The following is a 26,514-nucleotide window of genomic DNA, read 5'->3' on the forward strand; positions in this document are numbered from 1 at the left end:
AATAGAATACAGATTTGGAGCCAGATTAGGACACATCACATCACATATATTTTCACCTTTTTCTGACCCCAAAGACCAAGCAGGTTTAACAGCAAACAATAAATGGCACTTGCTGCTATGACATCAAACCCTCCACTTCAATACCAAAATGTTTCAGGAAAAAGAAGGGCTCACAACATGGAAGCTGACACACAAGTCAGAATTTACCTTCTGGCCAGAACACCCTACATTATTAATGCCAATCCTGACACACCATTTGGCTGAATTTTGTAAACTTCATCTACCTGATCTAACCAAAATCTCTCCGAGTTCTGAGTGACCCAAGAGCTGTAACTCCCACTCCTCTCCAAAATGAAGAGCCAAGACACCAATGCAGTGTTTACCCTGGGCTGTTTTATTTACAGTATGTACAGTTCCTACAGAAAACGATTTCTCACAGAGGATATCAAACAGCAACCCCCCAGCGTGGCTCCGATGTGCCCGCGGCCAGCGCAGCGCCCGCGCCCGGGCGGTCCGAGCTCCGGAGGCCGGGTCGGGGACGCTGGCACGGGGACGCTGGCACGGGGACGCTGGCACGGGGACGCTGGAGGAGCTCCGGAGGGCAGCAGCTGAGGTAGATCCGGGATGCGGGAGGCACTCGCTCTGCTCGTCCTGCGGGGAGGCCACGGCCGGGCCCTGGCGCGTCCTGCAGCACGGCCTTGGCGGGGTCGCTGTGCCAGCCTGGGCGGCTGGAGGGGGCTGGGGCTGGCTGTCACTCTCTAGTCAGCAACTAGCACTGGTGTGATCTGCTCAGATTTCACAGAATGCTTTGGACTCCTTTAGGATAAAAGGCACTATGTAAATCTACAGGAACAACGCTCTATTTTCCTAGGGAGAATTCGGATGGGCCGCTAACAACATGTTGCTCTGATGCTGTGTTCCATGAAATTACATCCTTATTGCTTAACGCTTATATTACCATTACCTTAGTTTAATGTATTCACTGTCTATTATCCAGGTAATTCCAAAATCTGAATAAAGAAATGGAAAGCATGGCAATTTTGAAGACTCTATTCTTCCATTGTAATTTTTTTTAAGTGAACTAAGCAAACATACTGGACCTGAGAAACCCTCCTGTCCTCTTTATAGGTGTTTCCACATTTGACTAACAAGTTATTGTGCTCCAAACCTTTTTCTTTTTTTCCCCAGGAAATCCATCAGTAATTGAAAACTGCATATGGAATGCCTCAAAGTATGGACTTCACCAAACTAGTGTGGGAATAGCACATATACTGAAGCACATAAAATCCAGTCATCTAAAACCCAAAAGGCACCCAAAACCTACTGCTAGTGGCTTTTTCTTCCAAAATAGGAAGGATTGTGTTTCTTAAGATAGTCCCTAAAAGCTGCCACCATCCCATAAATTAATGTGAAAACTTAGTGACATTCAGATAACAAGCTCAATTTTATATCAGTCTAAACAACACTTAATATAATTAGGGCTTACTACTGCTGACCAGAGCCTCTGATTCACAGAAACAGTTTGGAAACAAATCCTGACATTTACTGAAAGCCTGTAGAGACAATGCAAGTACCAGTAAAACCACCCCTGGGATGGTGCAGTTCTCACCAGCCTGATGGAAATGCAAAGCAAAGGAAAGTTTTCTCCACTTAAGGCATGCCAGTTAAGCATTTCCCTCTATGCTAACCTACACACTCAGACAACAAAACAAAATAAACAACTAGTTTGCCTTGACTGGAAATAAGAAACAGTCAAAAGCACTGCAAGATACAAACTAAAGAGAGAATCAAACATACCTAGAAACTTGCACCTTCTGTTTTGGTTATGGATACAGGGAACACATTACAGAGGGAATCTATTACTCTATGAAGAGACCTTACCTTTAGGGACTCCAGATTTCACTTTACACCATTTATAATATTAGACTTGAGAATCTGGACCACAAAATTTTGTACAGGCAGGCAGAGTCCAGTCTACCACAAAGACTCTACTACAAGCTTTACAAACAAACTAGTAAAATAATTTTTCCATTTGTCTTTTTTTTGTACATGGCTCCTTTCCTGGAAAACCTTTTATTTGTTAAGCTCAAATGTGACTAGCTAGGACGTAAAAAAACCAAACCCCAAAAAAACCTCCAAACCCCAAAACTATTAAACAGAAACCCCCACAAAATTTTCCCAATACAACCAATGAGGATTATACAATTGTCAACACTTAAGGAAAAAGAAAACCACACCTTTAGCAAAATCTCATGAATGAAAACATTTCCCAAAACTCTACTTCCAAGGAGAGGAGAAATCTTCTTCAATGTCCATGTCATCACTCATCGAAAAAAATTTTATAGAAAATTTTATTCAACATACAACATTTTCCAGCAAAAAAAGGCAATATACAGGAAGAGGAGTTGTACACTGCGGCTACAGAAACAAAATAAAATACTGGAAAAGAATGTAAAATTAAGTGTGAATTGCTGATTCTATCTTTACTGCACTCAAAACTAGACACGCGGCTGGCATTAGCTCCAAAGAAAAGGAAGCAGTCTGGGGACTGAAATAAAACTACACACAATGAATATCAACATCAGTGAAATTCACTTGCAGACTCACCCAATAAAATTAACCTCCAAGTGTTAAATTGTACATGTTCATTCATTAAATATACAATTTCTTTTTTCTTTTTTTTTCTTCTTTTTTCGTTTTTTTTTCCTCCTTTTTTATACAAAGTCAACAGCTTACTAAACACTAGTGAGCATGCCCTCTGTGCTAAAAGGCTAGTTCTTGTGTTTTCCCCATCTCTTCCCATGGTAACTATATTAATGATATTTATAATCTTTTCACTTGCTTTTGCCAACTTTTGAGTGTCATTCTATTTGCCAGAAGATGGCATAATCAATTGCAATGGTATTTCTCAATGGTTGGAAATTTAATAAAAAGACCCAAATATCTCTTTTTAGGACTCGGGGCATCCACTTGGCAAAATGGGATGCAAAGTATTGACTAAATTAAATGAAAACTAGTTTATTAAAAAAGATTCTATGAAGCTGGAGGAGACAAAAATCCCGAATAAGTGCCAACAATGTACACAATGAAGTAGAGATTGCTATTTATTGATGATGTGAGTTTTTCTTTTGCATTTACAAATGCACAAAAATGTCATTTAAAGTATAACTGAAGGAAATAAATCTGATGTGAGTCTAAACATAAGACTTACTAGCTGCAGTGATGGTGAACACCACATGGGAAGGGCAGCCAGTCAGCTTATGCCATCTATAAACGTACTACAGACAAATAATTTTGCCAATGTCAACTGTTCTACTAAACTCTTCCCTCATTATGCTGACAATTGCCTTGCATTACGTTTACCATAAAATAACTCTCATTGGCATCCAAGCTTTTATAAAAACACCTTCATTTTGCTCAAAAAGGGCAGTCAATAGATACAGAGAAGCCAAACTGAACAGCCTCAACAAAATAAAATTAACATCAGCAGCAAATCCTCTTGCTGAAGACTTCAGATATAGTGCACGTGTACCAAAGTTCTACAGTTGTTAAAAAGGTGCACACACACTTATTTTTGTCCCTTGCCTTGACAATCTGGTTAAGTAAGTCAGTTATGGATTTTAATAGCTTTTTCAAGGTAAGTGTAGCGACTTCTCTTTGGGGCTTTATTGAAATGGTCAAGCCCTAGCCATGGCCTTGGATGAGACATGTTGCCTAGAAAAGAAAAGAGAAAAAAAAATAATGAAGTTTTAAGACTAAATTGGATAAGTGTTTCCATTACACAAACTACTCCTGTGTGCCCTGGCCACAGTTTGCTGGGAGTCAGGGCCAGGGCAGAGGAGTGCAGAGCAGCCCCAGAGCCAGCAGGGCAGGGCTTTCCTTCCAACACCACATTCCAGAGCTCCTTCCACATCAGGCACCTGCTTTTTCTCTTCTTCAGCCACCTGCAGGAGTTTACAGCACTGAAGGGTGTGCCAAAGCAAAATAATCACTGTTATAGCCAGAGATACATCAGAGTACCAGCTTTTACCAGTGCTGAGCCTGTTTCAAGCAGGGAGGAATTTGCCAATGAAACATGACAACCAACAGTATTTGTCATAATTTCTGCTATTCCTGTCACCTGGTTTAAGCAGGAATATCTGTTAAATTCATGTAAAATGCAAATAATGCTAATTAAGAAATCATGAAACCGACCCTCCTCTTTATTTTCTAAGAAAAAACCCTAGTCACTTAAGATTTCAAAGAAAATATTTTTGAAAAAACAGATTTTTTTCATTTATTCAACCCAATATTATTTATTCTACTCCTAGTTTTCATGAAAAACCACAATCCACATACTTGAAAATGGGAGAAATTCTTTTTTAAGATGTTCTCAGAGCAGAGCATCAAATATTCTTTGAAGTGAAATGATAAAGGCAAAAACTAAAGCAGCCCCCAGCAAGGAAAATACATTCTACATTCAAAGCCATCAGCTGTAACCACTAAAGCATAAAACATGTGACCATTTTGGTTGCCTGCATCTGCATTTTGTGATATATTTTCTTCAATCAAAATTATTTTGGTTTTTTCCCCCCCTAACGGTCAATATCAAATTAAAAGAGAACTGCCAGTCTTAGTGGGAGAAATTGAATGTTTCTGAAGAGAGAAATTGGATCCTACATGGTTGGTGCCAGCACAGTCATGGCTTTAGTTAGTGTACCTTGGCAAAAGCAGAGGGACACTACTGACACCACCTATGCCTATCAAACTGGGCAATGCCACAGCTTTGGTTCCATCAGTCCAGCATGTGTTAAAATTTGGCTTTTGTAGAAATTAATTCTATCAAAGCATATTCTATCACAGGGTTAAATCCTGTGAACTCTAAAATCAAAACCTTTTGCTCTCACATTCCCTACTATTCCTACACACAGTTCAAGTTCTCTCTTTTCCACATTCTGACATGTTCTGTGCCTCTGACCTGGTCACCTGGTTAGTTTTTCAAGCTGTTTGGGCACCACTGGCCCTGCCTTGCTCACCAAGTACAGTGGTTCATTCCAGACTATTTCATATATTCCAGCCTTTCCCTCCCTGACCCAAGAGGGATGACTCCCAGAATAAAATCAGGACTCTGCCTGCTCTGACCACACAAGAGTTTCTCTGTCTGTGGAGGAATGTCCACCTGCAAGCTGACCATCCAGAGCCCCTCCACAAGCAGTGCAGAGAGGTCCTGCAGTGACACACTCCTGGGCCCTGGGGTGACTTGTGCAAGCCACCAACCTGCCTGAGCTATGTACACAACAAAAGGACTGCTTGCTAGGCTCCCACATGTGCCCAGGAGTAACACAGGTCTAACTTTCCACAGGTTTTGAAATAAATGGACAGCTACAGGATTTCTTTACAACTGTTACATCAATCCATAGCAAGCTGGGAAAAATTGAAGAAAGCCTGACCCTAGCAAAACCTACCAATAAAAACCAGAATTTCTAATTGTCAGAAAAATGGAACTGCAGAGAGATGGTGCAACTCATGGAGAGGAACACTCAGCTAAGCTGGGAGAAGAAACCCCAATGGGTTCAAGGGTTTCAATGGATCCCTGATTGTGGATCCAAAGGTGTCATTCCCAAACAGAACTCTCCAAAGAGGAAAAGGGGAGATTTGGATTTAGAAGCACTGGTGCAGGTTTCTCAGAGGAGCTGTAGCTGCCCCATCCCTGGAAGTGTCCAAGGCCAGTTTGATGGGGCCCTGAGAGACCAGTCTGGTGTGCAGCATCCATGGCAGCAGGGTGGAATGGGATGGTCTTTAAGGCACCTCCCAGCCCAAGCCATTCTATGACTATGAAAACACTCCTGTGGTGGAACACCTGAAGGATTAACCTGGTTTCTCCCATGTGTAAATGTCTAAGAAAATAGAGGTTTAAATGTCAGTCAAGTAAACAAGACAGCAGCCCAGCCAGAGACAAATTTAGAACGGAGCCACATTTGTACCTTGGTGAATCATCTCTTAGGGGTTAAAAAAAATCTAAACAGGATCTAATTGACATATTTAATGTTCTTGTCAGAATCTTCAGATTCATTGAGGACACCAAGAATAAACAAGAATTAACTTTCCATGAGAATCAAACATGCAAGGGACAATAAAGACAAGGTACACAAGACAAAGTGTGTTATACTGATACTGGACCCATTTGGTCATTCACATGCAATCTTTTAACTCAAAGGGCAATAGATTATTTATCTATATGCCTATAAAATACATATTATTGGACTAACAGATTCATGTAATACTTCTCAGTGTGCACACAGGTGTATATAAATACTTGCTTAGTCACTACATCTAATGTATGTCATGTAAAAAGAACAAACTCTTTCTGCATCCTGGGTTAAGGATGAACACACTATAACAACTGGCAGGGCAACTTCAGCAGGCCAAAAGAAAAGTGAGATTGTCTAACAACTTACCAGGTTGGGACTCAAAGTCTTTCAAGTTCACTTCATACTCATCTTCGTTGAGATACTGGTGTCGACCCATCATTACAATGGCAAATTTAAACTGTGCAAAGAAAAAAACCACAAAACCCAAGTGGTAGGATATGACACTGAAATACAGTCTTCAAGCCTAAGTTCACAGCCTAACTTGCAGCTGGTAGTATTCTTCAGGGGTTGAAAAAGGGTTTAATCCTGGTTAAAACCCTCATCAACTAGCTGAATAATGGGACAAAATAAATGTTTGGAAATCATGAACTCACATCCTGGAATACTATGTCTAGGTTCAAGCCCTCCAGGAAAAAAGACAGGACAACAAACTGCAGCATGTGCAGCAACAGTCCAGTGAGACTGTGAGAGGACTGGGGGAACCTGCATTCAGGAACCTCTGGGAAATGGGTTCTGTTTAGCTCAGAGAAGGAAACACTGACAGGGTATCTATAGTTTTCCAGTACCACTTGAAGGATGGTACACAGGAGCAAGGCTCTTGTCAAAAAACTGCACAGAGGTGACCTCCACAAGTTGCAAAATGGAACTGATTACGTGCAAGGAAAGCAAAGCCTTCCCAATGACAGTGGAAAGGCTCTAAAACACAGTGTCCAGAACAGGGCACAATTCCCACCCTTGGGAGTTTACAAATTGCAACTGAAAAACCCTGCACAACCTGACTGAGTCACGTTCTGCTCTGAGCAGGAATGTGATGTGGGGGTGGCTTCTAAAGGTCCTACACTAGCTACACTTTTCTGGGTTACTTCAATGTTTTGCAGAATATCTCTCTTGCTGCAGTACAGAAATACTGATCCTACCCATCCTAACTAATTAGTCCTAGAAAAAGCATTATTTCAGTCAAGCAGCTGTTCTATCACACAAAATCTACACTTACCCAAGTCTGTGTTGTTACAACTTATTAAAATAAACTCAATTAAGGGTTCACAGTCAGCAGTAAAAATTCTCACAATTTGAAATTACCTTTTCAAATTCTTTTTCTTGTATGTCCAGCATTGTCTGAATCCGCTTCATGACCTCTCTGAAGTGTTCACCCTAATAATTACAACAAGATTTTTAATGTCAAAAAAATCTAGGAAAAAAAGGGAAGCTGTTAGTATTTCCTGCTTTAAGCTTCATTGAAAAACATTGCCTTAATCTCTCTGTTATTTACAAAATTACACAAGTGTCAACATCATTCTCTACAATATGGAACAACAGCAGGCAACTTGCTCTAAACTCAGGAACTTTAAGTCTTACTGGTTCATCATTATGCAAACTGCCACATTAACTGGCCAGGCACTGCCACTGATATGTGCAAGTCAGGTTAAAGTTAAGTAGCAAAGTTAGAAAATTGGCAGCAAAACAGGAATTTGTAAAAAACCTTATATTCTTATTAAGCATATTACTACTTTTTGTAGTATATTTTTGCTCCCTCTCTATGTACACTGGCCAAAAAAAGTGACAGATACCATTAACTTAAAGATGAATAATATATATTAACTGTCATAACAAGGAAATGCAGAACAAATGGTTTCCATCAAAAATCACCACACAGGTTTTACCCTTTGATCAAAAATATGGAAATTAGTAAAATTCTAATTTTAGAGTTCTAGAGGTAGAGAGATATGGACATATTTCTTATTCCCAAATTTTTAAAGTAAGTAGTTTTCATACAAAGTAACATACATGAACCATAAAAAGTTTAGAAGCAAATGGCTAACTGCTCCCAGAAATACATATTGGTATTAAGAGAATCAGGGTGACATTCAGCTGGAGCAGCACCACAGAAAAACTTGAGAATTTAAATTAAGCTTTCAAAATGAGCTTTTGTTCTTGTACCAACTTTCAGCCCTAGAAGATAAAGCACATCAAATTACAAAAGGGATGAAATGCAAAGTCATCTCAGAAAGTGATGGACAAAGCAACCCCATTTTCCATAATCATCTCTCAGTCAGAGCAACCATGGCAGGGCCACTTTTGCCAGAACTCTGCACTGCAGTTACTCAAGTGCTGTTGGAAACAGGGTTCTGGTTTCTTGGGAGATTCTGCAGGGGGCAGGGGATGACAGCTGCTGCCAAATGCCAGCTTTCTAGGTATTGCACAGGCTCACTGAAACACTGAACAACCTGGACATGCAAAAGGAACTGGGCTGGGAAATGATTTAACCATAGAAAGCACAGATGGGGCAGAACCTTTGGTACAAGAGGTGTATTTTCCTACACACTTCTTACACTAATGCAGTACTTAAAGAAACCATCATCAGGATAATCTCACAGGGAGAAAAAGGGAGGCATACTGCACCTGGTGTATCCTCAGCAAGAACGGAATTCCAAATGTCCCAAAAACCTCTTTGTGGAAATGTGCCACTGTGATTAGCATCTCATTTTCTTTGTCTATATCTACCTGGTCCAGAGGAATTTCCTAGATCCAGACAGAGAATTGTGACTCCAATCAGTTAAACTTCCACAAAAAGAAACTAAAGTTTTGAAGTTTTTTTTCTAGTTATTAAGACACTTGAAACATTACTGATGTTACTGATTTCAAACAGTTCTATTCAAAAACAATTAAAAGAGACATGTTGTTTGACAGAGTCTTTTACCAAAGTCCCTCATCCCTGGCATGACAGCACTTCCCCTACACAGGAAATATTCTCCTGGCTTCCCTGAATGGCTTTTTTGACAAGAAATCTTCTATCAGTGCAGTACTAGCAGACAATAACACAGGCCTCTTGTCAGCTCCTCATTACAGTTTTACACTGGAAACTTTTTTTTTATATTTCTGATCTTTGAAGCAGGTTAGCAGATCTAAATGATGATGTTTAGAAAAAAAAAATCACATGTTAAGAATCAAATTTGGCTCGAGAACCTCAGCTGTAACAGAAAAGGAAACAAAACCTTCTAGAATATTAGAGTACAAAAGTGGGTCCTAACATAAACATTTCTATCATGAGCTCTTGAACAAACCTTGGAATTATTGCCAAGACATTAAATGTTCTATGGGCAGGCTCTTGCAAAGTTTTCATATATTGTTATAAAAATAAATGTATAAATGAGAGAATGAAAGCATTATAAGGAAGCAGATGGAACAAAAGATGATCTTTTTAAAGCATTATCTTTAAAAATGCATGCAATATTATCATGTAATTTTATAAAAACATCACAGTATTTGAAGATCAGCACCCAGGAAAAAAAAAATACCACTTGAAACAGTTTCTTCTCTCAAAGTCAGGTTTTAAAGCTCCTCTAAGACAAGAACAGCTTACCTCTATTCGAAACGTTCGACTTGTTGCAGGTGACAAACACTCTAACAGCTCATCCTCCTGATGGACACCGATTATTTTGTAACTTACAATTTCTAGCAGCCTTAAAGATAAACAGGGAAAGCATTTTAAAAAGGTTAATTAAAAAAAAAAAATCAATACAACATTTCTTTCTCAAACCTTGAAAGAGAATTAGTGCAGAATTTAAACTGATGCTGCTATTGTATTTATAAAATTTTAAATCCAATCTTTTGTAAAAATCAAGCAGTAAAGCCATAGGAGGTTAAATTATTTCTAGCTCATGGTAAAAAGCCAGGATGTGTCATTACAAAATATAGATTTCTAGTGGAGATAATTTTATAGATCCTCTTTAAATGACCACACTTTTTACCCCTGTAACTCCTGAGAAGTGAATAGCAAGAAATGCTTGGATTTTAAACAATTAATAAGTCATGACTAACAAATGCAATTGATGAAACTAAAGGATGGAACTTTATTATATAAAAAATAAATAAATAACTGTGTAAAATTTATATTTATAGTTAAGAAGAACCCTTAAGAGTGGCAATCTGGAAGCTTTTAATACAACATTACATTTAATCTGTTAATAATGGTTTATACAGTATTTTAAATTCTACAGATACTCTGCTGCATAAAATTTGTATTATCACATAGAAGAAATCACAGTCTTCCAGCTTTACCTTAATTTCCCTGAACCTTTTTCAGAGAGTTCTACAACTTTTTTACATTCTTCTAACAGGTCCCGCACACACCCATGCTTATCTGGATATACTGTTATTTCCTGTGGAATTTGAAACACAAAAATCACTAGAAAATCTGAAAATGTAAACAACCACATAAAAGCACAGAACACACTGGATTGTTCTCCTTCACCACTCATCTTGAGAAGATAATTTAAGTCAACACCTATGTCATCTTCAAAACTTTTGTTAACGGATCCGATTTTTTTTTTACATTTTTTTGTGCTCTTTGAGTTTTTTTGCTGTTGTTTTGTTAGATTTTTTTACATCATGTACAACTTTGTTCTAATTCTGTGTTACTCAGGGGAAGAGTGTGTGACCCAGGCATACCAGCTCTGACACAGAAATGACAGCAAGTGTGTAATGGCTTCACTCACCTCTTCCCTAAACTGGCTATTTAGCCATATGCATTTAAAACTTCTTCTGTTTTCAAAATCAGTTATCTTCATTTTGAGCTTAAGAAAGAAAAGAAAAACACTTTAGGCATACTTTGAATAGGGCAGAATTATTTTTATAACTCATCCCAGTAAAAAGAAAAGACTCTTACCTGTTGATAGTAGAGTTTTTTCGGTTGCCTAGGCTTGAAGAACTGCAGAAGATCTCTTAAAGTACCTTCATAATTATGTCTAAGAGGATTACCAGGGCCATCCCTATAACTACAGAAGGAAAGAAAACATGTTCTTAAAATCCATCTCTTCAAAATCCACCACTGCTCAGTAAATTGAAGCACTAAGAGCATTTTTATTACTGGCTTCTAGTTTCACATAATTGTTAACACAGCCTAAACAGCACAACACACAGAACTTTAGTGATTTTTAAACACAGCTGGGCTGTGGGAACAGAAAACCATTCAGGGTGTGTGTTAACTCTCCTGGATGTTTACAAGCTCACTGTCAGTGCTGCAGGCTGGCAGACCTACATTCCTCTGAAATTACTGGCATAGCAGCACATGCTTTAGATTGTGAAAGGTTAATTTGCTGAGCCATATGACACAGCAAATTCCACAGTGACCACAGCACTGGAAACTACAAAGAGCTACTCAAATTCTCACTGATGATGAAGGGAGATAGCCTCAGGTGACTAAAGAACATCTACACCTCTATGAACACAGAAAGCTGTACGTTTTGGGCGTGCATTATTCCTGAAGCACATACACAGAGCTATAATACACTGCTTTCTGCTATAGTTCTATACAGATTCACATCTAGTTTTACATAAACATGTGTAAAACCGACACTGTAACCAGGAATGTCCCTCTGAGCACCTTTGTGAACTTGTTAGATTGTTGACATCTTCATAAAACCTCATTTGCAGACTTTGAGGGAGGTGGGGGGGGATTCAGTGAAGTAACTCCTGCATTTAAACTTATAAAATCAGCAAAAATACTGCTTTTATGTGTGCTTGTTTCTACTCTCCTCCATTCTAGAAATCTTCATTCACTGAAACAGCACTTGCATTAGCTTAGTAATTTATCCCTCAGCATCAGGCTTTGAAGTAATTAATGATTTTTAAAATGACATTTACTAGAACTCTTCTAAAACATGCAATTCTTTGGGGCTCTAGAGACAGACATTGCAATATTTCAACTGTCAAAGCAACCTGCTGTGCTTGCCAGAAAGGTAACATCTTACTGGTAGAGAATTAGTTAATGACCTGGAAAAGGCTAATTTTTGAGGAACAGCTTAGACACAGAATACTAAGGAATTCATCTTACCCTTGGGACTTGAAAAACTGTAATAGCATTGGATCCGTGTTAAGTCTCTGAGCGACTGTCTTTGCAACCTGAAAATAAATTTTTGGTAAGTTCTGAATTGTTTCACACAGTTATGACATTGCTCTACAATCATACAGTCATTCATTCCATGACAGGAACATTATGCTACAGGAATTCTGAGAAAACCCACTTTGTCTACCACCCTAAGGCTAAATAAACTAGTATTGTTAACTTCTGAACAGTTGACACAGAATAAGATATTCTAAGGAAAAAAAAAAGAAGGAAACTTTTATTACAGTAAGTTACTGTTGCCAAAAGGCCACTAAATCCACAACAATTGCTCCATTTTTATTTTGCTTGTTTTTGTTGTTTGGTTGCTTTTTGCTGTTGGTTTGATTTTTTTTAATTATAGTATTAGGGAAATATGACTTGCTCTGAAGATTCCCACTCCTTTAATTTGCTCCACGTCAGTTAGCTTGCTGAGTAATAACAACACATTATTCCCATGAGTACACTTCACATCACTGCCTCACAAAAGGCAGGGGCATTTTGGTTTTGTCTTATCAAAAAACCTCAAGCCATACCGACCTTACACTTCAAGTGAAATAAAAGTAAGAGAGAGCAATAGGCCTAAAAACAGATGATGAGAACAGTACAGCAAAGCAAAACTCATCCCTGACATTTCCCTCTATGCAGATGCTCCAACTTTCTGCCTTTGGGGACAGAAAATAAAACTGATTTTTAGTGATTGTTTTTTGACATTGACAAAAGCAGCTGCTGGACAACTGCAGGGAGTCAAATCTGCTCAGGCTCTCAATATATCAGACCAACTTTATTTCATTTTTTTTTTTTGTATGTTTTCATGTCCAGTCTTCCTCATCTAAACACCCCAACCCATCTATTATCAACACAATAGGTTTGATCTGTTACTGTCACTGAGCACTTCACTGTGTGAAAAAACCAATAGAACTTGATCTACAAAATAAAGAGTGATATCACAGGCAATAGGTAATCACTAGATGCCCATGGTATTTTCCTTTTAACGGCCAAATATATTGAGCAAGTTTTACATATCACTTTGAAAGCAAGTACAATTTCATGAGAACATCATTTCCCTGACAGAGCAGAATAGCCTACCAAGAAAGAACCTGATCATCAAATAACTCATTATTAATAAATCTGGGGGGTTTCTAGTATTTTCTTCTTACAAGCCTTAGTGGCTTCCTTACATTTTTCATTTAAAATGAAATGTACAAACCACAAAAAATGAACATGGGCAGTTTTAGAGCTTTTCTAAAAGCATGTATAATGCAGCTGTGAACTAGGGCAAAAGTTACTTTCCAAACAAGGAAACAAAAGAGAAACAGGACACATGCCTGAAAGTAATTCATCCTATTGGATAAAGTAACAACAAAGCCTGGGTCATTTGGGATGGTTTTATCACAGAAAATGACATCCACACGGTGATAGAGGTCTCGGAAGTATTCCTTAGCTGTGGGCAGCTCGCTGTTATCGTTTTCTGGGTCATCCCTACAAGAGAAAACAAACGATGATACCATTACACATCACACTGTTACACACACAGGCAGTTGGGGCTTTTAAAAACATGTTTTACAGTAGGTCAGCAGCAGTGGAGAGATAGAGAGATGAAGTTCAGAAACCTTTTGCAAGAGCCACCACTGGTACACAGTAGGACTGGTGCAGTCAGCAGTGCCCCAGGGCCCGGTGCCCTCGCCTGCTGTGCTGCTCCCTGGGCAGCCTGGCCCTACTCTTGGTTCCTGTGGGTTCACAGCACCACTGCAGCAGGAGCTGTCCCTCCCTCCCACCCTGCACATGCCTGTGTGTCTGTACTAATGCTGCACAGCTTTCCATGAGCCCCTGTATCTATCACTTTGCACCGAGGCTGGATAGACAACATCGCTTGGCACAGAGAGGCAGAACAGTGGGCACAGGGGCTGGTTTGGGCCACTCCTGACTGGTACCCCAACTTCTCAGCAGAGAAACAGCACCAGGGTACAAGCTGTGCACTTACCCAGGAGTCAGCAGCCAGGCAAGGGTGCATAACACCAACTGGGTCAACTGGGAATGCGAGTTCCAAGGCATGACATGAGAAATACATTCATCTCACATAATCTGGGGTAAGAGTGCTGAAGATAGACTAGCTGGCTTCCACCCACTGTCAGCCCATGGAGAGAAACAGAGCAACACAGTTGGGTGTGACCATCAGGAGTGAGAGCATAGAAATGCTGATTTATAGCCCTGCCAAGCTTATGAAAGATCCCTTTATTGGATACAAGATGCAGGAGCTCCCCTTTTGCCTTGGAGAAATCTCCAGCTGAAGCACCAGTACACCTACGAGCGGCACGTGCTCAGGCAAACTGGGAGCATCTCATCACCACAGATCAGTAGGGACCCGACTGTGAGCACAAGGGAGAGGCAAAAAGGGAAAGCAGTTTAGTGTAATTCTGAGCTGAAAGAGCTCCAAGAGCCTTGTCCAGTGGCCATGGTACTGAGCCCAAGATCTGAAATGCTGGAAGGCTCTTCGGTGTCTGCGTTACAGTGGCTCCAGTACAAAGCTGCACAGATCAGATGCATTGCTGAACACACTCTGGTAATACTATGAGCTATTTTAGGTTACTGGTTTTCTAAACTAGGAGGACACCTTGTCCTTAAGTAATGTGGCACGTGCTACTCAAATACCACTGATATTTGCTCATTTCCCCTTTGAATAAACAAATGAGAACTGCACACATCTACTATTGGAATGCAATACTTTGCTCTTGATAAAAAAGCTTAAAGGAAGTTCAGCTTTCAAAGTGAACCAGGTGATTTAATTTCAGTAAGGTGCCCCCTTAAAATACATACTTCTGAAACACTATGATGTCACCATCCATGAGTTCATCGAGAGCTTTATCAAGAGATACATCATAGTCTTGAATCCTTTCTGTTAAATTGGGTTTAACTTCCTGCAATGAAGAACAAAAATTTTTGATCACAAAATAAAAAGCAAAAATAAATATCTCAATAGTGAAAAAATCATCAGATAAGGTAACCTGTGCATTCTTTTAAGTGAAACAAATGGATAGATATGCATCTCAACAAATCCAATGCATGTATTATTAAATATCTATATGCATATTACATATTTATACTTGCAGGCTGATCTCTGGGCTGACCAGGGATAAAAGCACTTGTGTAAACAAACTGGAATGACACTGTAACCCTGACCTGCCCAGAGCAAGCAGTACAGCTTTGCTGTTTAGGACAGCAGCACATGTGCTGCCCTGGAACCACCAGAGAGAGCAGCAGGACTGCCAGCAGAAATTGCAACAAAAACCAATTCCTTGTTCTTACTCTAACAAGGACTTTGCCTTGGCAAGATCTGCATGGTCAGCACTCAATAAATGTAGCAGTTATAAAAGTTCACGGCTTGGGCAGAAACATCATAGCAGACTAAGGATTTTGTTTGTTGACTTTGGCTGGGGGACAGAAGGAGAAGATGCAACATTTTCTCAACTTCACTAAGTTAGGCACTGAAAACACAATGGCCAATAATGTCTGCAGCATTAGCTCCTCTAACTCAGCAACACAGATTTAGCAAACCAAAGCTGCTCATGTAGGACCCCATGGAGATTATTTTTTTGGTTTTAAAGCTTTACAGTCTTATCTGTTTAATATAAAATCTGTTCTGAAGTTAACTCTGCTGCTACTCTGTTGCAGCACTGTAGACCTCAAACCTATGGATTAGCATTGTTAGGAGAAACTTTTAAAAATTAATAAATCTTTTTTTCTCATTACAGCATGCAAAAGACAAAGAAGTTACAAAAAGTCTATAAATCCCAACCTCATAGAGGATAAGGTTAGTTTCTTGTGGAAATCCTGCTCTCTCACACATAACTGGAAGTAAGTCACCTGTTGGAAAAGAAAAAAGGGAATTTGAAATGTGTTGCACTAATAGCAAGTGAGACCAACCACAGAAAGGAGAGAATCCCTTTTTTTACCCTGGGTAGATGGTTCTACAATGCCTAAGAAAGAGAGCCTTTCACATTAAAGTTTCTCTTGTTGACATTCAACCAGACACACATTTATTGTTTCCTTCCACTTCATATGAACAACAAAAATATGTGGAAGTTCACTGAAAATCCAAGAGATGAAATAACACTGCTCCTTCCCCACAGAAAAGGTTTAGTGTCTTAAAAAAAATTAATTAATGACAGCTACAATACAAAATTAAAAAATATGTATAAGTTCACAAAATGAGACATTCAAAATGAAAAATTAAAATATTTTTAGTCAGTGGGTATTTGCTGAATTCCTTAAATGGGGACCCATATGAAAATCAAGGCTCACATGCAATCCAGGCTGAGCAGCTGCTCAGGCTGCCATAGTGAAAGGTTGTACAAGAGTTGAGGTATTTGAAAAGTTATTTGGGAGGGAAGTATCAAATCCCAAGGCTTTACAACAGGTTTGAAACAGCTGTAACACATGGTGAGTACAGCAACAATGAACTCACCACCTGTGGGGTTTTGAGAGTCAGACCTGCAGAAAATATCACTGACACCACATGGGGAAGAAAACTCAGGTGTTGGGTGAAATAAGAATTAGCTTTTGTGGTACACCTTTGGTTTCAGTGATGGAATTATTATTAAAGAGAAGTTTGTTCAATCTACTTTAAAAACTTCAATGATTAGAATGAAATTGAAATTCAGAACTCACGTATTTTACAGGATATAGGGGTGTAGATATGTCCACAATAATTCAAACTCCGAGTCTTCGGATCATACATCTTGAGAAACAACATTACATCATCTACAAATTAAAAAAACAACATTTAATTTTAAGTAAGGCTTGGGGAGGGAGAAGGAGATCACCTAGATGTTTTTATTTACACAGTAACAAATAAGTGTCTTTGATTTATTAATTCAAATAAATCAAAGTGCCCTTACAATATAGAGAAATTTATTCAGTGAGTCTAAAAACATGCAAAGCATGTCTTCCACTTCAATAGAAATGAGGGGAAAACTGCATGAGAAAAACTAATTTCAGCACTGTATTAGTTTGATGGATACATCAAAAACATTGTTGAAAAAAGGAGTGCACAGTGGTTTTGGAGATACACCCAAAATGAAAGTATTTTGTGTTTTAAAAAGGTTTAGCCCATATGCTTACGATCTTTATCAAATTTGGGTAATGTTGCTCCAGTAGCAGCCATCTCTGGATCTACTGTTTCCAAAAATATTGTCCATGGATTCTCATTGTCACTGAGCTCAATCATCTATGTAGAAAGATGGGAGAGAAGAGAAAAAAAAGCCTCTGAAGAACATAATACAACTTGGTATCTGCATTTGAATCAGATACAAGAACTTCATTACATTCTACAAAGTAGGAGAGGTTTTTTTGAAGTTGTGTTAAAGGAAGTTTATGAAATTTATTAAGACAAACAAATACAGATATAAAACTACCAAAAACTTTGATGAAGCAGTAACAGTAGGTTTTGCTTAAAATTAACCCCCTTCTTTACTTTTTAGAAGTTTACCTACAGCTACCTTCATAATGGCAAGGGTATTTAATCCACTAAACACCAAGTCTTCCCAAGTATCAAACCTCACCAGAAACAATAAAATTAATTTTACATTAAAAGCCTGAAAAACCTTGTGTCTCAAAGTTAGATATTCTTAAAGAGAACTAAAAACCATAGGAGATGCACAGAAGTAATACCATCCCTCAGTGACTACTTACTGTTTTATTGCCATCTGCTTCATTATCTAACATTGCAGGTCTTTTTGTTCCATTACTTCTAGCTTGCATTGGCCATAATCTGATTTGATCCTGGGGAAATCCCTAAAATAAATAAAAATTGTGACAGGAAACTAAATCAAAACAAGGGAAAAATATGTTAAGATGCTTTTATTAAACTCAAACAGATCTTGTGTGTTAAAAGGTCCAAATTATGATTGCTGTCAATATGTGGAGAAGGCAAGGGCTATGAAAGAACCATAATGTAACAAAATAAATACATGCAGGTATTCAGCTACAGAAAACTCACCATTGTTTGAGAGAGGTTTTGAACAAACTCTGTAAGTGTGGAGTTTTTTAATACTTTGAAAACAGTGTATTTCACTTTTTCTTCATCATACATATCATTGCCTTGATGACCACAGAACTGATCCTCTGCCACTATCTGAAAAATGACATTTAAAGGTTACTATTCAGATTAGCCCAGCTGCACCACGTAATACCTTCTCAGGATGCTTTACTATGCAACCTCACTGCCCCTCTGGCACAGTGCTAACACTATTCATGTTCTCAGGGAGCAAATTTGCGAGAATACAGATCATAATGAAATTAAAAAATCGTGATTGATAATCTCATCAGTGCAAGTAATTAAATACATTAATTCTTACAAATCCCGAGCAATTAAAAACCAGTCGTGCTTAGATCCCGAGTCTTGGAACGTGTTCCAACAATCTTGGCACTTGGAGAAAATGAAAAGGCAACATAATTCTGTGACTGGTGCAATGCAAGGAGGCCACTGAACCCTCTCCCTGTATTTCCCACAGCTCCCTGCACTCTTTGTTAACAGAAGCACAAACAGTGCAATGCTGCCAGTGTCCCACTGCAAACTCAGTGCAAATGCAGTGCAGAACAAGCTGCACTTTACCAGTGTCTCTGCTTATCAACACCAGAGAGAACAGGCAAGGAAACACGGAGGCACATGGAAAATGGGTTCCATTTCCCTGTGCCAGATGGGCTCTGGAAAGAGCCATAAACAGGGTTCCTTAAGGCAATTCATAACAATCCAGTCCATCTGGCTTTTCCAAAAAGATAATTGCAAATATAAGCAATCTTTCCTTCTGCTTCTACTTGATGAGTTCAGTTTGGCAACAGTCCAGACCTGCAGCCTATGGCTAGATACATTCTAATTTTAGAAAATAATTCCTGAAGGAGATAAAAGTGCAGTGGCAGGGCAGGCATTTGGAATAACCTGGTCCTTTTCCCTTTCACCTGAACTTACTATTTTACTCACAAGCACAATAAATTCTAAAGAAAACAGAAATGTTTATAACATACAATACTGTGTGTTTTATTACTATTTGTTGCATATGTAAATACACTTAAAAGCACTAAAATCATAATTCTCTTCAAACACTACTTCAGAACAAAATTTAAGGGAAAAAAAAAAAAGAAAATCAAGGTTTTCCTTGAGGGTGGTTCAACATTCAAAATTTTCATGGTAAAGTAGTCCTAACTTAATCTGTTCCAAAAGCTGACCTGCACTTGCATATAGAGGTGAGCTTCCTGTCTCTCCTTCCTCTTCTGAGCTTCTATCCTTTTCTCCTCTTGTAGCCTTTCTACAAGTTGTTGAGGAATATCATGGTCGGTGACAGGCTGCAAAACTTCACCTATAAAGCAGATTTTATGATGTTATTTCAAGATTTACATCAAACAGGTTATTTTTCATACACACTTGACTTCCCTCTGATTTCAAGTCAAAACCAGCTTTCTTCATCTTTCACTTAAAAACATGGCTTGTTATCATCATGATTTGGCAAAAGAACCATTTCCATGCCAAAATGCACTACTTTCTATGAAATATATATCATAGACTTCCGAGTGAAATATTCAACCCAGAATTAAAAAAATATTTGCCACCACTCCATTTTTAAAGCATATATGTGTCTACATGTTTACAATCAATGGATTTGATTCCATTACAAAGTCAGTTCCCAAAGTTTCCCATCCTATAAACCAGCCAAGGCTGAAGCACTCTGCAGGTGCCTCACTGAGCTAAAAGATGACCCAGAGCAGCACAAAAGTGAGAGAGCGGCTGGTCGATCCCGTGGGATCTCTAGGTTCCGGCTGTAACTAACACAGTCCCGTTGTGTAGGAACACTGCCAACAATTCAGAGGTAAAAGAGCCCTGCCTCCCTGCCTGTAGGGCCCCTTTGAGCACAGAGAGGACACGTACTGAGCTTGGACTCCCTGATGTACACCAGCATGTAGGCGTTGGTGCAGTGCCGCACGGACAGGTCGTCGTCGTGCCCCCCGTAGTTGTGTTCGATCGCCTCCTCCTTTGTGCACCTCGACACAACATCGTCATCGAATTTACACCACTAGGGAGCAAGTTTTATAGAAAGGTGATTTTACATGTAAAAACATGTTCCTGAATGATAAATTAATCCTATTTCTGGCATGTCTTTCAGCTCTTTGAAGTAACTAAAATTACCTTCAAGCGGCACGACTTTTAAAAGGAAATCTAGTTCAGTATAATTTGTGCTACCTGCTACTTGTGCTTGGCATAAGGAAGTCCATAAATACCAAACCTTTACTGAACATTTTACAGTAAGTACCAAAAGCATAATAATTGTTCCAAGAAGCTTTTCTTAAGACTGATACTCTAATGTCTAGTACTTCTGTAGGAAACAGAAAATTGATGTTATCTGTTGTAAAATTAAATAAAAAGCAGTGATAACACAAGACATCTAGCAATTCTTTGTACATTTAGAGTAATATATATCAAATTTTAAATTAAAACAATAAAGCAAATTTAAAAATACATTACAAATAGCAACAAATTCACAATAAAATCTTACTTCTACTCTTAGTGTGAACAATCATGTACACACAAAACCAGTCAACTCAAGGGAAGAGGCACCTGACCTATAAATGTCCGATCCAATCAAGTCACCTAAACCTGGAACAGTGGGACACACACAAACATGCTGAACTTCTGAGTCACAGGAACACTGGAAATGCTCCTATTTGCTTCAGCAAAGTCAGCCTCAAAAAAATGCTGGATAAAATCTGATTGCAGAACAACTTCAACACATACACACACAAGAGAAGAGATTTCCTCAGTTAAAAAGTCTTTTAACAAAAGTCAAGTGTGTATGCACTCTTCTTTTAGGGGACAAAAATTCTGAAGATTTTCCCATTACAAAAACTGCAAGTATGCATTTACAACACAAAAACTTTTAGGTGCTTTTCAATACTCACTTTGCCATCGCCCTTTGGATTTAAGTAAACAACATAATGTCCACCATGGTTATCTCCACTGTGTACAAGAACTGCATGGAGAATGTAATTTGCAGGATCTTTAGGATCTGTTTTTTGCAAAAATTCATCTAGTGGCAACTGTTCAGGAAATTCAAACCTAGTTTTGGAAAGAATTAAGACAATTGTATTTGTAGTTAAGATAGACACACATTATTATGTACTACTATGGAACATTATATGAACTCTTAAAGCAAAGTATAAAAATTGAACATATTACTGTTACAATGTCATTTCTATTGAGGACATGCTGCATACAGTGGCAGAACTTATACTGTTTAAATATGGAATAAAAATAAACTTTTCCAGCAGCTCAGGAAAGTATGCCCTCAGTAACAAGGGCAAGAGCACTTCAACTGAATTAGGGCTGGTTTGGATTCACTGCATCAAGGCAAAAGCTTTAAAATCTGTTATTTTCTAGCAGACAAATGCAGCTTTCCTAGCACAGGTACCACTGGACTGGAACATTACTCTGAAATATCTCACCTTGGTGATAATGAGATAATTGCAATACACATTCAGTTTACAACCAACCATGTATCTCCTTGAGAAATTACCAGCCTCTTCTTACAGTGAGTGGGCAAATGACTCTCACTCCATCCATGGAAACAGATGGAGGGCAAGCAGGTTAACTCCTTATTCATCCTGCTTTCTCTGGTGGCAGCCTAGCCACACACTGCACAAAGAATGCTACACAAGCCATTTGAAGATGCAGTCAGCTGTTCATGCTCTAAACAAGCATTACAAATTGCCAAGCATTCAATTTGTCATTCTGAATTTCAACGTTCAACTCGTGCTCCTTTAGGGGACCTCCACTGTGTGTCACTCCACATGTTTGCCTCTCAGAGTTTAGTCAAAACCAGGATTTTGGGAAGCTATTTTTTGGTAAAATACATTCACAGGTCTAAATTCTACCAAAAAACTCAACCCACACACTAAACCAGCCAACCCACTTACCTATCATTTATCTTGATGTTTTGGTCAGTCTGAGGATCATACATAAATCTCATGAGCTGTAGGTGTAATACTGGTGGCAGTGTTAGGAACTTCACACCTTTCTCTGCCTCCTAGACATTTTAAAGGAAATATAGGGTTGAAATTGCAGGTTTTTTAGCAACTCAGAATACTTGTTTGTTGCAGACACTTTCATATGGACTTTATTATAGACTTGACAACACAATGTGCACCAGAATGGTTTAAAACTTGGCTGCAATTTGAGTATCCTAATGCTGCACCAATCTCCCATGAGCTACTCCAGTAACACAAGAATTCAAATTAAATTTAGGCCACTCATACAAACATATGTGGACATCTCACTGCATTAAGAGCAAGTTACCTGCATAAATAAAATTGGGAGAATATGGAGGCAAAAGATCATTTTTGATCAATTAAGAATTTCATGTCCATTGCATCCTGCCAACAAGGATTTGGCTATTCTGCCAAGAACAGCTAAAGAATATATAGAACATTACTGACAAAACCTGGTATGTCAAAGCTGCAGAAGTAAGCTTTAGTGAAACATTATTTATAAAGGACTTCAGCTTACTCCAGTGGGTGCAGAAAAGTGCAACTGAAGAGCTCAGAAACATGTGCACACAGATAAATGTTTAATTTCCATGAGTTCATTTGGTGTTCTTGCTGAGAGTACAAGCATGAGCTCTCCTAAGTTACTTCTAGAGCTATGCTGCATTTTCACTTGACACAGGGAAGAACAGACTACTCATGGAGGAACAACTCAGTCTTGAGATTGGTGGAAAAGTGAGCAATTCTAGAACTGGAAGACTTGGACCTATAAAACTCACTACAAATTGAATTGCTATAAAATCTGAGCTCCATTTTAAGAAATAAGAGGAGATATATAAAAACTTGTCTAAGAAGAAACATCATCAAAATCAGTTGATAAAATCTAGAATGGGTTTTGCAACATTGTTATTTTATCAAGGATAAAGAAATAATATTTAAAACCGGGTTGAAAAAAAAAAATAGAATACCTGCAAGCCATGTTCCCCTGCATCATATTTGTTATCACCATCCAACTGCTCCACTGCAACGTAGTCAATGAAGGACTCAAAAACTGAATGGAAAAAGATTGGGGAATTGTACAGAAAGAGGAAAAAATGTAAGTTTATTCTAGCCTGCAATGTATTAATCAAATGAAGTATTAGGACAGAGGAGTTTGTGTTTGAATATTTCTGTCCTTACTTTAAGTCAAGTTTTCAGTTACTTAAGAATGTCAAGAAATGCACCATATTGCAGAGGCATATCCAAGAGTACCAGCAGATTTTAAAATCACACAGTTACAGCTGTCTGCCACAGCTCCTCACTTCTGTTAAGCATCAAGCCAGATGCCTCTGTTTGCTGGACTGTACACATCCTCTCCTGTGCCTTGGACCCCAAGTGCTCAGTAAAGAGATGATAAGGGACCACTGCTGTACTCTTCTGAGCAGTTCATCCTTTTTTTATTTCTTATTACTATAGCCAGGTCTAAATAAAAATCTATTTCATTCAAGTTCATCTTTATATATAAATTATAACTACTGTGAGAATACCACTGTGACCACCATGGCACAGTTTTATGACCCCATAAAACCACTTAAGTTCTAGAGTTTTATGAAAAGATACCAGTGAGAGAACTAGGGAGGAAGGATCAGGGAAAGGAAATGGAATGCAGGCAAAAACATTCTATGCATTGAAAATGTTTTCAATAAGGCATCATAAAGCACATATTTCCAATCACTGTGCACCAATAAATGCATTTGAAAACATCAGGCACTGAAGTTGTCCAACATGTTGAAGTACTGGATTAGGCATATCACAGTGTATCACTTACTATTTTTCTTTCCCTTTATACTTAGCTGGATGTCATAATAATCTTCTATTCGTTCAGATCGATAGTCTACGTGCTTGCATTGGATATAAGACTGGAAACAAAACCAAAACAACACAGAAGTTCAATTTTCTAGAAGTAACAAGAGCTAATCTATATTATTTTTGAGAAGGTATAAGATACATACCACCATCTTCCCTCTGAACAATTTAGGGATAGTGCCTTCTACACACGTGCCTTTCATTTTATTTTCCACATTATCAAGCAGCTGAAAGAAAAATCAGTTTTTACACAAGATAAACTTGCAGTTTTTAATTTTATTCATCATACACACATGATTACTTAACTGATTAGAGGCTAAGTCATTTGGACAAAAATTAAATGTCAGTCTATTTGCACAGGCATCTCCTTTCTAGTCCTTTAAATCCTCCTCTTCCCCCTAAACTGAGGGCTACTCCAACTACTCCATTCCTTTGAGTCTGGACAGCTCCCCAGACGTAACAGTGCACTTCATCTTCAAAAGTGCATTTCTCTCCATGGCTATAAATGTTCTACTAGCACACATTTCAGCAACTTTCAAGCTTTTCTACTCTTTACAAATTCCTCACTCACAAAAGGCCACAAGCAATCCCATTCTTAAAGAGAAACCAAGGCAAAAACTCTGCCTTTGAGACCAAATTTAAATTAATCAGGGCATTACTACTATGATCATTCCTAAACTATATTATATATATATATATATACACATACAGAATATCATGAGAAATTTATACATCACAGATCAGCAAGAAATAGTATAAACATACCACTCGACACAATTCCTGGACATCATGTTGCATGAAGCTGTCTAAAGTTTCCCACCTTTGTAAGGCAAATAAATAAAAGATTACTAACTAGGAAAGAAACACCTCAAAAGACATTTTTTGATTTCTTTGCAGATCAAGAATGCAATACACAACAAGATGACTGAGATTTAGGACTGGCTGATGCAGAGGTTCTTTAGCTGGGTAGGAAGAAGGGGCAGTGACCTTGTGGGACATTTTGGCAGCTGTTCTGTGCCCAGCCCCCTGCTCCTGTGTGGGGCTGGGGCAGGGATTGCAAAGGCACCCAGAGCCAGCTGTGGAGGGCACAGCCAGGCTGTTCCTCTTCCAGTCTACAGCCCACTCTCAGCTCATGCCAAAAAACCTCTTAAATAAAGGCTTGGGAGCAATTCAATGCCATCAGTTTCCACTGCAGGTTTCCAGCTGCCTCTCTTGCAAGGGCCCTTCAGGTGCAGTTAAGCCGTGTTCAGGGATTACTTCCCTGAACAGATTACGTGTTCAGGGAGCACAGGAAAGGAAGCAAATGGATTTATAGCAAAGACTGGCTCCTTTGTGCTCATCTACACAGTTAGTCCTGGGCATGCAGTAACTCCAAGGAGGCATTCAGCTCTCTGGACTGTCCATTGCAAATACATGGTGTGAAAGCAGGGGTGAAGGCAGCCGGACCTAAATGCCTCATAGCCCCAGCATGGCACACTGCAACAAGGGTGTTCAGCTCTCCTGCCTCCAGTAAAACAAGCATAAAGTGTTTCTAGCTCCAGAATTAAACACACCTGTGAGAACTGCAACTTCAACTCAAGAAAGCTTTTTAAGTTCTAGGTCTCTGACAGTATTTTTTGCAGACTGTATGAAATAAACTCTATTGACTGTAGGCTCCAGCTTCAGTGTGATGTTCTGCCCTGGCCCTGGAGCCAGCAGCAGGGTGATCAGGAGCAGCACTGACTTTATCCTCCCTCCCACTCTCTTCTCAGTGACTCACCCCCACTGTCACACGGCAGCAAACTAATCTCCAAAGTGTGCCAACAACTGTGTGGGGTCCACACTTAAACAAGCTGAATCAAGTGACCTGTCAGATAATTAAGAATAGAAAATAATGCCCTGACTCTCCAGGCTTTAAACATTAGCCAGCTCATAGGACAAACCAAAGAAAAAGGTCACACACTAAAATTAGGATAAAGAAGGGCTCCTTCAGACATGGCATCATTTTCTACTTGAAGAAGTCAAACCTAGAAATTCCTAACATTCAATAAAAAGTAATACCCTAACGAGCACCTAGGGCTCACAAGGCTAAAAACCTCTCTCTGATTCAATGATGAGGGAAGGGGGAAACCTAAATCTTCAAACACATTCTAAAATTATTTCCCAAGGACCAAAGCAGGCATGAACACATTTTTAAAACCCTGCTGTTGGATATGAAATTAAGCATCTGCAACACCCTTGGGAAAGGCCTCTTTAAGCTACTGAATACAACACAGTTGGGATCTTAACTCAAGATGAAATATCTGCTCTATCAACAAGTCCTGTCCTGCTCTATCAACAAGTCTATCAACAGGGCAGCAGGAACACTGATATAAAGCAAATATACAGTGTGCTACTAGGAAGAGGGTATAGCCAGACAAACAGATAACA

General features: G+C 38.9%; 1 protein-coding gene across 3 annotated transcripts in view; it reads right to left on the reverse strand.

The window, feature by feature from the left end:
* Positions 1-373: 373 nt before the first annotated feature.
* USP7 (ubiquitin specific peptidase 7) overlaps positions 374-26,514 on the reverse strand; it is a 72,162-nt gene continuing 46,021 nt past the window's right edge. For 2 of the 3 annotated variants that reach the window (XM_015642995.2, XM_015642994.3), the window contains 24 exons: positions 24,871-24,925; positions 24,252-24,332; positions 24,068-24,158; positions 23,229-23,311; positions 22,195-22,304; positions 21,181-21,337; positions 20,153-20,297; positions 19,456-19,586; positions 18,230-18,364; positions 17,923-18,024; positions 17,353-17,458; positions 16,900-16,992; positions 16,028-16,095; positions 15,049-15,149; positions 13,560-13,713; positions 12,184-12,251; positions 11,017-11,125; positions 10,847-10,924; positions 10,410-10,510; positions 9,712-9,811; positions 8,751-8,870; positions 7,431-7,502; positions 6,438-6,528; positions 2,333-3,714 (listed from right to left, as the gene is read on the reverse strand). In XM_015642995.2, coding sequence (XP_015498481.1) covers positions 3,608-3,714; positions 6,438-6,528; positions 7,431-7,502; positions 8,751-8,870; positions 9,712-9,811; positions 10,410-10,510; positions 10,847-10,924; positions 11,017-11,125; positions 12,184-12,251; positions 13,560-13,713; positions 15,049-15,149; positions 16,028-16,095; positions 16,900-16,992; positions 17,353-17,458; positions 17,923-18,024; positions 18,230-18,364; positions 19,456-19,586; positions 20,153-20,297; positions 21,181-21,337; positions 22,195-22,304; positions 23,229-23,311; positions 24,068-24,158; positions 24,252-24,332; positions 24,871-24,925 — 2,458 coding nt within the window. In that variant the 3' untranslated portion in view covers positions 2,333-3,607. Of the gene's footprint in view, positions 817-2,332; positions 3,715-6,437; positions 6,529-7,430; positions 7,503-8,750; positions 8,871-9,711; positions 9,812-10,409; positions 10,511-10,846; positions 10,925-11,016; positions 11,126-12,183; positions 12,252-13,559; positions 13,714-15,048; positions 15,150-16,027; positions 16,096-16,899; positions 16,993-17,352; positions 17,459-17,922; positions 18,025-18,229; positions 18,365-19,455; positions 19,587-20,152; positions 20,298-21,180; positions 21,338-22,194; positions 22,305-23,228; positions 23,312-24,067; positions 24,159-24,251; positions 24,333-24,870; positions 24,926-26,514 lie in introns of those variants that run through there. The other variant, XM_033517801.1, reaches the window with a different exon arrangement.

Source organism: Parus major, chromosome 14 (genome assembly GCF_001522545.3).
Source record: "Parus major isolate Abel chromosome 14, Parus_major1.1, whole genome shotgun sequence".
Lineage (NCBI taxonomy): Eukaryota > Metazoa > Chordata > Aves > Passeriformes > Paridae > Parus > Parus major.